Below are 12,836 nucleotides of genomic sequence, written 5' to 3'. Positions count from 1 at the left end.
TTAACTTCTCTGAGCATGTAGCTTCTATTGCAAAAGTCATGTCAGTGTATGCTTTACAACATTAGGAAGATCAGACCTTATCTGACACAAGATTCCACACAACGTCCTGTTTAAACCATGGTCATCTCCAAGCTGGACTATTGTAATTCACTATTAGTTACCCGCTTGTGTAATAAGATCATTACAGCTGATTCAGAATGCTGGAGTACACCTGGTCTTCAATCAACCAAAGAGGACACATGTAACTCCTCTCCTAGTTACTCTCCATTGGGTCCCTATAGTAGTCAGAATTACATTTAAATATCTCACTTTGGCCTATAGGACATTGACTGGATCTGCTCCTAGTTATTTTAATTCAATAATCAAGGCATACATCCCCAACCGCCCACTGTGGTCTTCTGATTCAAGACTCTTTTCCTCAGTGGTTCCATGTTGGTGGAATGAGTTGCCCAGTGGTCTCCGTTCCTGTGCTAGTTTTGGGTTGTTTAAGAGGGGTCTAAAGACATTCCTGCTCAACATGCACTTAGTTCTTTAAGTGCTTCTTATGTGTTATGGTTTGTATGATATTGTTTTATTTCCATTAGGCTGTTGATTAATTTGACATTATTGTTTATTATTGATATTCTCCTTAATATAGTCTTACCATGTCATTCTTTTTTATATTATTGATTGAATGGACATTATTGTTTATTATTTCTTTTCCCCTCATTTTCATTGCTTATTTTATTAGGCTATTGATTGAATTGACATTGCTGTTTAATTATTGCTATCCTCCTTATTATAGTTCGACCAACATTGTAATCAGTCAGTTGTCAGTTGTCAAAAACGCTTATTTTTCCTTACCAGATTGACCTAGACTCAAAATTCTTTCATCATATCATTCTTTACATTCAGATGCATCTTTTTCATCCTGGTCTTATGCTCTAAAAATTTGTACTTTTGCCACAATTTCATGGAAAAGCCAAACATTATAAAAAGTTTCACACTCTTCAAAAATACTCAAAACTTCACCAAAATTCTCACAGTTACTGCTCAGAATTTTGATATTTTGTTCCATTTCAGAGATATAGGCCAATAAACTTAGACCACTTAGGCCTTTTTTCCTAGATCACCTATATTCCTATAAACCGTAAGTCCTAGAAACTTGACATTTTCAAGTATTGTTACCAGTACCCCCCACTACCCATAACCCACAATTTGGGGTACTGCACCCAAAGGTGGCGCTCTTGTCAAAAACGCTTATTTTTCCTTACCAGATTGACCTAGACTCAAAATTCTTTCATAATATTAATCTCTAAACTCAGATGCATCTTTTTGGCCCTGGTCTTATGGTCTACAAATGTTTACTTTTGCCACAATTTCATGGAAAAGCCAAACATTATAAAAAGTTTCACACTCTTCAAAAATACTCAAAACTTCACCAAAATTCTCACAGTTACTGCTCAGAATTTTGATATTTTGTTCCATTTCAGAGATATAGGCCAATAAACTTAGACCACTTAGGCCTTTTTTCCTAGATCACCTATATTCCTATAAACCGTAAGTCCTAGAAACTTGACATTTTCAAGTATTGTTACCAGTACCCCCCACTACCCATAACCCACAATTTGGGGTACTGCACCCAAAGGTGGCGCTCTTGTCAAAAACGCTTATTTTTCCTTACCAGATTGACCTAGACTCAAAATTCTTTCATCATATCATTCTTTACATTCAGATGCATCTTTTTCATCCTGGTCTTATGCTCTAAAAATTTGTACTTTTGCCACAATTTCAGAGAAAAGCCAAACATCATAAAAAGTTTCACAGGCTTCAAAAATAATCAAATCTTCACCAAAATTCTCACAGACAATGTTTAGACAAAGCCTCACAAAAGTTATCAAAATAATTTGGATATGTTGTTCCATTTCAGAGATATAGGCCAATAAAGTTTGACCATTCAGCCCATTTCTCCTATATCACCTATATTCCTATATGAGTAAATGTTTATTCTTGGATAACAACCATACAACCATCATTATGTGGATACCATTAACAGTGCACATTTCAGATCTGTACTCTTTTTTATAAAGCCCTTAATTCTATTGTCAAATGTATGCTAGGAATTTTCTTGATGTTGTGTGTTTGCCAACACACATTTTCACCATGTGAATGTGACTGCCTAATATGTAGGATTGTCAGTGGCTCAGTGGAATAATGCCTAGTGCTGGTGTTTGTTAGGTTGAGAGTTCAAATTCCCGGTAGAGCTTTAGACCAAAGCTGGAATACTATTGGTTATTTAAGATTCACACCATTGAACAGCACCTGAATGACATCAGGCAATCAACATACACAGTCATTAGTTGCCAAGAATCAGAATGCCGAGACACTCTGACATTTAGGGGAACTTCTTTGTTTACTATTTTCCCTTCATCATTACGTCTATCATATTTATATTTAATCCATTAGTGTTCTTCTCTACAAATGTCTAATTGCCCCAGAATTTCAAATATATTTCAGGTGTACTCTTTCAGGAAAGCCCTTCATTTTATTGTCAAATGTATGCTTGGAGTTTTTCTTGTTGTGTGTTTACCAATACACATTTTCACCATGTGAATGTGACTGGCCAATATGTAGGATTGACAGTGGCTCAGTGGGATAATGCCTTGTACTGGTGATCCTTGGGTTGAGAGTTCAAATCCCACTTGAAGCATTAGTGTTTGAATACTGTTGGGTTGTGGAGGTTAGCATACTAGAATAGAATGCTGTTGGGTTGTGGAGGTTAGCACACTTTAACATTACAGCTACTTGTCAATGTGGACCTGTAGTGCAAGGCAAGTATAACTGTATAATTATAGGCTGTTTATCTTATTGACTCTGACACAGAACCCAGAACCCACCCCCCCCCCCCTTCACCTACCACCACAAATACAATTCAATTCTGTGGGAAACACTGCCTTCCATTATCAAACCCTTCATCTTATCCACGACAAATAAATAGGCCTGTAGAATCAAGTATTGTTAGAATACTTTTGGGTTGTAGAGATTAGCACACTAGAATAGAGTACTGTTAGAATACTGTTGGGTTGTGATGGTTAGCAAACTACAATAGAGTATTGTTAGAATACTGTTGGTGAAAAGACTCCCTAAGTTTATATATATATATATATATTTTATTATTATTATTATTATATTATTATATTGTTTCTCATTTTCGAATGTACACTTAAATCTGCACAAAGTCCTTGAGGTGAAAGTGCTGTGGAGAAATTGCAGGATTGTTTGGCTCTGCAACCTAACCACGCCCAGTTTACCTGCTGGGAAACCCTGTAGCTCTGGAGCAGGGGCTCAGACCAGGATAAATTGTTTGCTCGCCCTCAGTTCACTCTTTTGTTCATCTCAACCCAGCAGTCCAGTGTGTCCTGCTCTGTGTGTGTCTTTGAGTTAACGTAAGTCATCACTTTAATGACCCTCACTATGACTTTTGTGATGTTTATCAGTTTGTAGAGTAGCTCTGCCATCATGTGTAAAGTTAAGGTCTTTGTTTGTTGGTTTGGTGTGTTGGAGTCCCATGTGAGAGATGATTAGGTGATGTTGGTTGACTTGGGATGTCAAGTATTGTTTAGTTGTACCTTATATAGCCATATGATTTCAGTTTATTGCTCAAATGTCAATTGGTTTGTTTGTGAGTTGGGATCTGTACTGATTTACCCCATTTCACTGATTACTCCATTTTCTGTTTGTTTCCTCTTTGATGCAGCACACATACAAGTAAAGAACAAAAGAACAGATGAATTGAAACTCAAATAAAGTTCACTTGTGTTGCACCGAAACCTGCCATCTCCGTGTCATCACTCCATACCATTGAGCCTTCTGACCGAGGCTCTGCCTGCTCGCCACAATCTCACTCTACCTCGACCCACATCGCCCCCTACAGTTCCTTCAGTTGGGTTGTGGAGGTTAGCATACTAGAATAGAATACTGTTAAGAATACTGTTGGGTTGTGGAGGTTAGCACACTATAACGTTACAGCTACTAGTCAGGACTTGTCGTGCAAGGCAAGTATAACTGTATAATTACAGGCTGTTCATCTTATTGACTCCAACACAGAACCCACCCCACCCCCCTTCACCTACCACCACAAATACAATTCCATTCTGTGGGAAACACTGCCTTCCATTATCAGACCCTTCATCTTACCCATGACAAATGCTTAGTCCTGTAGAATAGAGTATTGTTAGAATACTATTGAGTTGTGGAGATTAGCGCACTAGAATACTACTGTTAGAATACTGTTGGGTTGTGGAGGTTAGCACACTAGAATAGGGTATTGTTAGAATACTATTAGGTTGTGGAGGTTAGCACACTATAATGTTACAGCACAGGGTAATCCTAATTTTATGCATCAAATTTATTCCAATCCAACTCAAAAGTTTTGAACAACACAAAGTGAAGGTTTTATCCAGATCAAAACCAAGAATAGATTATGTGATCTAATCCAATTTCAGGATCCTTGTTTCCCTTTGAACAACCCATTTTCAAGATTTGATCCAATCCGATAGCCGAAATCCGGTAACTGAAATCCGATAACCGAAATCCGATCACGTTTCTTTTGAACAATTGTGCCCAAACAATCAAAGCATATGTAAAACTAAAAAGCTATGCTACCTCATGTTTGTTTTGCTCGGACCCCGTAAATCACCGATTGCGGTTATATTGTTGTTTTTGTATTTGTGTGTCGCTTTGGACAAAAGCGTCTGCAAAATCCCATAACCATAACCATACATTTTTTGCAAATAATGCTCCATAGCACTCTTCAGCACTCATCAAACATGCACACTCTTCCATTTTTCTGCATGGCTGGAATTCGAATAATAGGAAAGAGCACCAGTGAGATGTTTTAACTAGGCAAGCACAGTCGCCTTTACAGTAAAAAATAAATACAGTGTAAATCCTCTGTAAAGACTGACAACTGTTCATAATAGTTAGTGACAAAGTACTTTCTACAGAAAAATGAGCAGTCACCTACTATTCTATCAATTATTAAGTGTGCTTGCAAAGCAGCACACTTATTGTTCTTAAGTTTTATTATTTTTTGTCAGCTCTAGCGCCTAGGCCCTTTGAGACAGAGACACTGTTCCAACTTTAAAACGTCCGGTCAGTACCGGTGTAAGTTGCTCGCGAAGATGACGTCAGCTGGGCGTGTCGTTCGTCCGCCATATTGGATTGAACAGAAAGCGAAACTAAATTTTCACAGGTCACAAATTTGGTCCGAACGCCACGAAACTTGACGTACATTATCCTTGGACCAAGCCTCACAAAAGTTACCAGAAGGATTTTTGATTTTCGAAAGCGGTTGCCCGTCACAGCCAAATGAAATCGGCGGCGAAGCTCCGAAACAGGAAGTCGTCCATATCTCAGGAACGCTGTCACATATCGATACCAAATTTTGTATATGAACTCGGGTCTCCAATGTGAGGGGGCATAAGCTAAAAAATAAGCTAAATTCCCAGCATTTGGCAAACCACCCACAGGTATTTGGTAACGATCACCTTTCACCTTTGCAGTTGCACTTCAATCACATTGCCTTCCAAATATGCACAATGTCTCCGGGCAGCCTTGCCCAATCATGAAATCCTTGCTCAGCCATGGGATAATATAGACTTACAAACTGAAATTGCAAGAACATTAGCTATTTATTGCTGACGTAGTATTGAAACCTTTATTTAACATTCTCAGGATTACATTGAGGGCAACCCTCTTTTTCAATGCAGCCAAGATACAACAAGGGTTATGCATGAGCCAGTCGAGGCTGTGGGTAGTCTGACCAATAACAACAATAACAAACCTGCATACATACAAGCATATTCACAAGCTATAGCAAATGTGGATACAAACACACGTATACCTATACACACTCTATAAGGAAGACAATAAAATAAATAAATAAAAGGTAAAACCAGAATTAGTAAAGATAGAATTTAGAGAAAACAGTTACAAACTGGAGTGGGGAGGTTTGAGATCAAAGCCTTAAATTGCTCTAAAGGTATTAATAACTCGAGTTTAAAGGTGCTTTGGATTAAGTTCCAGGACATGGGGGCATCAAAGCAGAAAGCTGACTTACCCAGCTCGGTGCGAGCATTGGGAACTGTCAGTAAGAAATAACTGCTGGAGCGGGTCTGATAAGCACTTGAGTGGCAATTTAATAATAAGGAGATGTAGGACGGGAGTTTACCTATGATGGCTTTATAAATAAACTGAATCCAGTGTTTAAAGCGTCTCAGTAAGCGAGGGCCAGCCAATTGTGGCATACAACGTGCAGTGGTGGGTGTTGTAAGAAGCACTTGTGGCAAACCTGATTGCTGAGAGGTATATAACGTCTAGGATTTTGAGAGAAGACATAGAGGCATTCCTATAAATCAGCGGTTCCCAAACTTTTTTTCCCGTGGACCACCTGCTACATCCTGACTCGGCTCGCATACCCCCACCATCCGAAAAGTAGCACATTCTATTGACGCATTCCAGGCATCATGTTTAATTAGCCACGCTATATGATAACAAATAGCAAAATCAAAATGTGCAACTTGTCTAAAAAAAAAAACAGTGTGGAGATCAACATTAGACTGGTTAGATAGCACCTCACTGCAAACTATGCACTGTGGCTTTAGGCAGTCTGTCTCCCAATCCACTTGAAGCCGAGGCCTTATATGCCTCATCATAGGCTACTTTCGTTTTCTTCCCGCAGTCTTTTCTGTCTCGTCCTTTTTTTTACCCCCCTGCGCTCCACCTTCATCATTCTGCATCATTCTGCCCCCCATCCCATCGTTACCTGTCTCCTGCTCTGTTTCTCTCGCTTCTCTTCTTCGATCGCTTTAATTAGTCCTTTTGGACAGTGTCCCTGTTTTTAGACAGTTTTCCATGTTTGCGTAGCCTTCTACATAGCCTATTCCACAAAACTAACGCGCCAGATATTCTGACTGCCCGCTGCATTGTGGGTAGCTTATTTTTTTTAACGAAAACATAGTCTGCTATAGAGTTTACAAATGATTTCCTTTAATTTCACATTTCCATATCATTATAACCCGATTAAAAATGGTTTATTATTTATGAACTAATTTGATTATTAATTAATTAATATTTGTTAGCACATTTCCAACATTGCCCTTTTCATCTCGCGTACCCCCTAGTGGCAGCTCGCGTACCACCGGTGGTACGCGTACCACAGTTTGGGAATCCCTGCTATAAATGATGTCGCCATAGTCTAGAACAGGCATGAAAACGGACCCAATAATCCTTTTCCGACAGGATAGGGGGAGGGAAGATTTGTGTCGATAGAGAAACCTAATCCTTTGTCTCAGCTGCTTTGCAAGGCAGTCAATGTGAAAAGAGAAATTAAGTTTCTCATCTATCCAGATGCCCAGGTATTTGTACACAGGAACCTGTTCGATGTTACTACCACTTAAAGTGGAAATGAAGCAGTCAAATAAAACAGATGTCTATAGCACTAGTTAAATATTTAAATATACCATAAATACAAATAAAGTCAGAAATATGACCCGTTATTCAGAATAAAGCACAAACTAGTTGCATTAATTTCAGCTGTGCGCCGCCATCTTTGTTTTCAGAAAATTATGACATCACAAGAATGGTTGATACAACATTCTATGCTGTTTACACAGCGACTGTCATAGCCTCACAGTTAGCTTACTGCCTCAACAAAATGGTTATGGACGAATGGGATAGACCCATCAATGAGGACAGGCATCCAATTGCCTATGCTTTTGAGCCAGTAAGAGCTGTGGGAGTTTTAGTGCCCCCCACAGAGCCTGACTATGGAGGAGAAATAGATGATCGAGAGAGAGGTGTATCTGAGCGCACAGAAAACAATAGGTGGTGCTTATGTGGGGGTTGTGTCCCTATGTTCACTGACATGGCACACATGGAGAGTGTCTGCTGCTAGGAAATTAACCTGGGACATCTCATCCAAAATAACAGATATATCACGTCCAATCCTACGTCCCAAATGCTATCATTAAAGCGAGACGTTGGAGGTCGCAATGCGGTCGCTGAGGGACATCCGAGCCGAAACACTGGAACGCCCAATAAACAGCAGTTAACCAACTAACACACTCTTGATAGGTTGTGCGGAGGGGGTAGGCTAGAGGACTACACTGATCACCTGAGACTACACTAATTTTTACACCCATACTCAGTTGTTCTGCAATGTATTATCATGGTAGAAGCTGCGATACAGTACTAGCATAGCATAACATAACAAGCACATACTGTAACTAGCATAGCATGAACCCTAAAATCTATGGTTGCTAAAAGCGGCACATCCGTGTATTTATTTACTTAAAGTGAACAGCTTGTTATTTTATGTCAGCTTACATAAACAAATAAAAACTCAGACGCCTAGCCTACAGTCCATATACAACGTCTACCCACGAAACCATGCCTGTCACAATCACAGACCTAGGCTACTACAGAGTACTGTCTCTGATAGGCCTACAGGCTACATTACAGCGGCGCTTGTTCTTGTACCAGGGGCGTAGATTTGCGTAGGGACCGAAGGACGTGTCCACACCAATGTCAAATTACGACTGAAATGTCCCCACCAATATTTAGGTTGAAATGTGGAAAAAAGTGCTCACATGCGCTACACAAAGAGTTAAATCATTTCTCACTTCAGTGCTGCGGATCATCTCGTACAGATCTTGTAATTTGCAGCCTATAAGGATAAATCACTTTGATTTGAAGTTACCTATAATAACTACCAGTGAGCCGCATTCTCCTGCGCAGCATGGCGCACTACAATGCATATGAAGTGCGTCCAAATTCACCCATTCTTCTCTGTTGAACTCCTCGAGAAGTAGGCTACTCATCATGTGTCACATGAAAGAGCCTTTTCCCAGCTTTTAAACGGTGCTAGCTAGCCACTATTTGCTGTGATAAACAGTTCGCGAGAAAAATAACTTCAAGAGATTTAATAATTATTCTCTGCGCCATCCCCACATCCATTCGTCTCGGTGGAATATCGTAGGCCTACACACTCTTCACGCAACACATGACAAACCATACCGAACACAAAGGTGTAATGCATTCCCATGTATAGTTAGCTGTTCCAGAGTAATCCGGTTTTGAAATAAATTGTAGCAAAATTCAACATGGTCTTTCGGCTATAAGCATTTCTTAAAACTGAGCTGTGCTTACATCGCCTAGATATCTGTAATTATTAGAATCAGAGAATATACAGGCAGCTTACGGTTAAGAGTTTGTCAATGTTTTCTTTTCACAAAATGCTAAGCATGCATGTATTTAAGTTTCTTAAAACTGAGCTGTGCTTAAATGGGTCAATGCATGAACAGACCAAATAGAAAATAAATGTTAAATGTTAAATATAGCCTACATATCTGTACATAGGCCTATTAAAATCAGATTATGTAGGCTACACAGTATAGTTAGATCAAGTTGGACAATAGCACATTTTAATCATGGATAGTAGTTAGACAATAGCACATTTAAATCATTTTATATATCTATAGTGGCTGGTGAAAGAGTTGAGGGGGGGGGGGGTGTTAGTGGGTAGTGTCCCCACCAAAGCTCAGACCAAACCTACGCCCTTGTCTTGTACAAACACAAAAACAAACATCAACATAATTTGCATAGGCATATTGAAATAAAGTGAACGTCCGCTAATGGATAAAACATCCACGAACAAACGCTAACCATTCTGATGACGTAGCGCCTGCATTTTCAAAACATGGCTGCGCCCTAGTGGCGAAAGTCGTTATTGACATGTCATTTTCCAGTGAAACTACTTTTTAATGAAAATCCATGTATCTTCAAAAATGAAAAAGCAACCAAAAAATGGTCACAGTTCTCACTGCTTCATTTCCACTTTAAGGTTTTCAGGTAGAGAACGCTGGGGTCTATGCCTTTACCTCTGGAAAAAAGCATGAATTTAGTTTTGTTGGGATTCAAGACTAGTTTGAGGCTAAAAGGAGACTCTTGCAAGGCATTAAAAGCCAGTTGCAGGCTATCAATTGCTAAATTGATAGTATCTACTGTACAATACAAAAATAATTCCGTGGAAATGCATGGATTCCAGTTGCTGCTACTGGAAGAAACTGGAATCCATGCATTCCACATTTTTGGAATCTGATCTTGCAAACGCTAAACTTCGTGAAGATACTGTCTGCATAAATCGTCTTGTAAGTAAACTACCAGTGCTTTTTCAAAGTTCTCAATGTCTCGTTTTAAATGTCAGGGCCCTCAGAAGTCTACCAATGAAGTGTTCAGATGAGCCTCGTAAATGGTGTAAAACAGTGATTTATTTTCATGGCTAGGCCGATGCCCGAGGCACCACAACGAAACCCTGTTGGTAGCATTGGCTAACTAGCGGCAGATTTATGAGTACAGGGGACAAGCCGAGGTGAGCTATGAGACATACGTTCACACTCGGTATCATGTTTCAACACACTTTAGGTCAATATCACACCGGAATTCTCCTTTAAGTCAAAGATCCTTGAACCCTCTCTGCTTGAACCCTCTCTGGTTAAGTGGGGGAGGCTCCTTGTCTCTATATGACGATTGGGCACCTCCCTCTTGCAGCCGCCAATCAGTTACCCAAGGCTTGCGAAGAAGGGAGGGGACACAAATACTGTTGCGTTTTTTTATTGGAGAGTTGAAAGCAAAGGGAAGGCCTTTCGAGAAAATCCAAGAAAAAAATAATTTGTTGTGAAACGAAATCATCACAAGGACGTTGGGAGTGAACGCTAAACGTCGAATAATTGAAAAAATATTGGAAGTAGTAAAGGTATGAAAACCATAACACAATGTGTCGTTTATGGACGAGGCTTAGCTTCTAGTGAAACGGCCTCGTTAAACACGTATGAGGGTAAGGTGGGTACTAATTGGCTAACTTGTAATAGCGGCAGAGAATCGTCTCTGAGAAATAGTCCACTATTTAAGTCATTTGAGCAGTTGCATACATTGACGTTAGCTATATAAGTGCATCAGAATTCAATCGCTGTTGCGTGTTTGTGAAGGTTTTGCTTGTTGGTTAGTGCGTGTGTTTAGGGAGGCCACTTGGCTAACGTTAATGCTAGCAGCTAGACTGCCAGCCAGCCAGCTAGCTCGCTTATGTAATCCGATCGAATGGCAGGGAGGCGTTGTTGGCAGCCACTGCTTGTTGCATAACTGGTGTAGCTAGTACTCACGTTGTAATGTTAGTTTTCGGCTAATGCTATGTATTGAAAGGTAGAGTTACCGGTACTTGAATAAATGTAGCCTATCATTTGAATGTAGCGGTCAGTTCTCATTTCATTATCGAATCCTCGATTGTAAATAAACAGGAGGTCTACACAAAAAAGCGGCAACAGATACATCCCTAATATTACCTACAATTTGTGTGTTTCAGTATACTGAATCTTATTTATTATTAACGGTACATCCACTGTGTACATCCGCGATTTGTTGCCAGCTGTGTAGTTCGTGTTGGTATGACGTTAGTCGATATCTGATAATCAACCGCACAACAAAGTAGCCTAATTGATTTGTTGAATGCTGCATGAACTCCACTGTCGTCATTCATTACACACTCAGAAGTGTAAACAAAACTTTCAGAAGGTTAATCAAACTCTAGGCGGTGAGACGTCATGTAAGACCATATGCATTGCAAATAAATTGATTTAATTACTGTACTGGTGTGTGCTGACGCTTCTCCTCTCGATTGGGTTTGAGAAAGGCGCTATATAAAATAAACGTATTATTATTATTATTATGTTGTGCCCCTATAGGCAATCTCTGAACAGCTGCTGCCTGTTCCTCACTAGAGGGCATCCCGCCTCTGAGGTTATGTCAACGGCTGTACTCCTACGCCTGGCTAGGTCTGCAGGGGGACCCCAGCTATGCCGTCGTGCCACTCTGCAGATTGCCTGTGCCCAGCAGCAGGATACCCCACGGAGGGCATTAAGCACCCCTAGCATGCCACTGGCCAGTAACTCGCGCTTTGACCCAGACAGCAGCGGCCAGCCCACTACCTGGGACTCGTTTGGTATCTGGGACAATCGCATTGATGAGCCCATCTTGCTTCCGCCCAGCATCCGCTACGGCAAGATAATCCCAAAGGTGAGCCTGTCTAAGGTGGGCTGTGCCTCTCTCATTGGCCAGAGGAAGGAGAATGAGGATCGCTACCAGCTCTCGCAGATGACTAACAACATCATGTACTTTGCTGTGTTCGATGGCCATGGCGGACCCGAGGCAGCAGACTTCTGTGACAAGTTCATGGAGAAATACATCAAGTAAGACCCCCTGCAATGTGCCACATACTCTTGCTGTTCATTCGTATGTGTGTTATGGTCCAAATAAGCTATATGATATCCATGGATGTGTGATGTGCTGAGTGGGTATTGAAATGTAGTGCTGCAGCTTTCTCACAGTAGGCCCAGGTCCTGCTCACTATTGGTCAGGCTCAAAAGTGGCAAACTAGTTATTTGGTTTGCGGTTCCCAGCAGGTCAGAAGTTCACATTTCAGTTGACATACACAAGTGACATACACATAGAACAATGTTTATACTGCTATACAACAATATCTACAGATGTAAGGGAACATGTAACACATATATAGAATAGGCAAATGTAAAGTAATTTGCTTAAATTCACAAACAATAATGCTTTAAATGTTGGATGGTACAGGGACTGTGATGGATTATGTTTAAAAAAAATCACAGTATATCTTACTGAATTCTATTAACCCGCTGTATCATGATTCATATTGTGCAAATTGATGCAACATGATGCACATTCTTGTCAGTCCACAGGCTGTCTGTATATGCAAACCTTTGCACCTATAGGCC

At 40.3% G+C, this 12,836-nt stretch overlaps 1 protein-coding gene across 2 annotated transcripts in view; it reads left to right on the top strand.

Moving 5' to 3' along the window:
• Nucleotides 1–12,836, top strand: part of ppm1kb (protein phosphatase, Mg2+/Mn2+ dependent 1Kb) — a 75,334-nt gene that overhangs the window by 55,146 nt on the left and 7,352 nt on the right. Inside the window, exons 1-2 of one of the 2 annotated variants that reach the window (XM_076294948.1) lie at nt 10,646–10,795; nt 11,778–12,281. In XM_076294948.1, coding sequence (XP_076151063.1) covers nt 11,836–12,281 — 446 coding nt within the window. In that variant the 5' untranslated portion in view covers nt 10,646–10,795; nt 11,778–11,835. Of the gene's footprint in view, nt 1–10,645; nt 10,796–11,777; nt 12,282–12,836 lie in introns of those variants that run through there. The other variant, XM_076294947.1, reaches the window with a different exon arrangement.

This window comes from Alosa pseudoharengus, unplaced genomic scaffold (assembly GCF_046254945.1).
Source record: "Alosa pseudoharengus isolate Yale_2024_CS ecotype anadromous, Long Island Sound unplaced genomic scaffold, YU_APseudo_1.1 YU_APseudo_1.1_scf_2, whole genome shotgun sequence".
NCBI classification, from domain to species: Eukaryota; Metazoa; Chordata; class Actinopteri; order Clupeiformes; family Clupeidae; genus Alosa; species Alosa pseudoharengus.
Note: the sequence above shows the minus strand (reverse complement) of the source record. Positions and strands in the feature narration are given on the sequence as shown.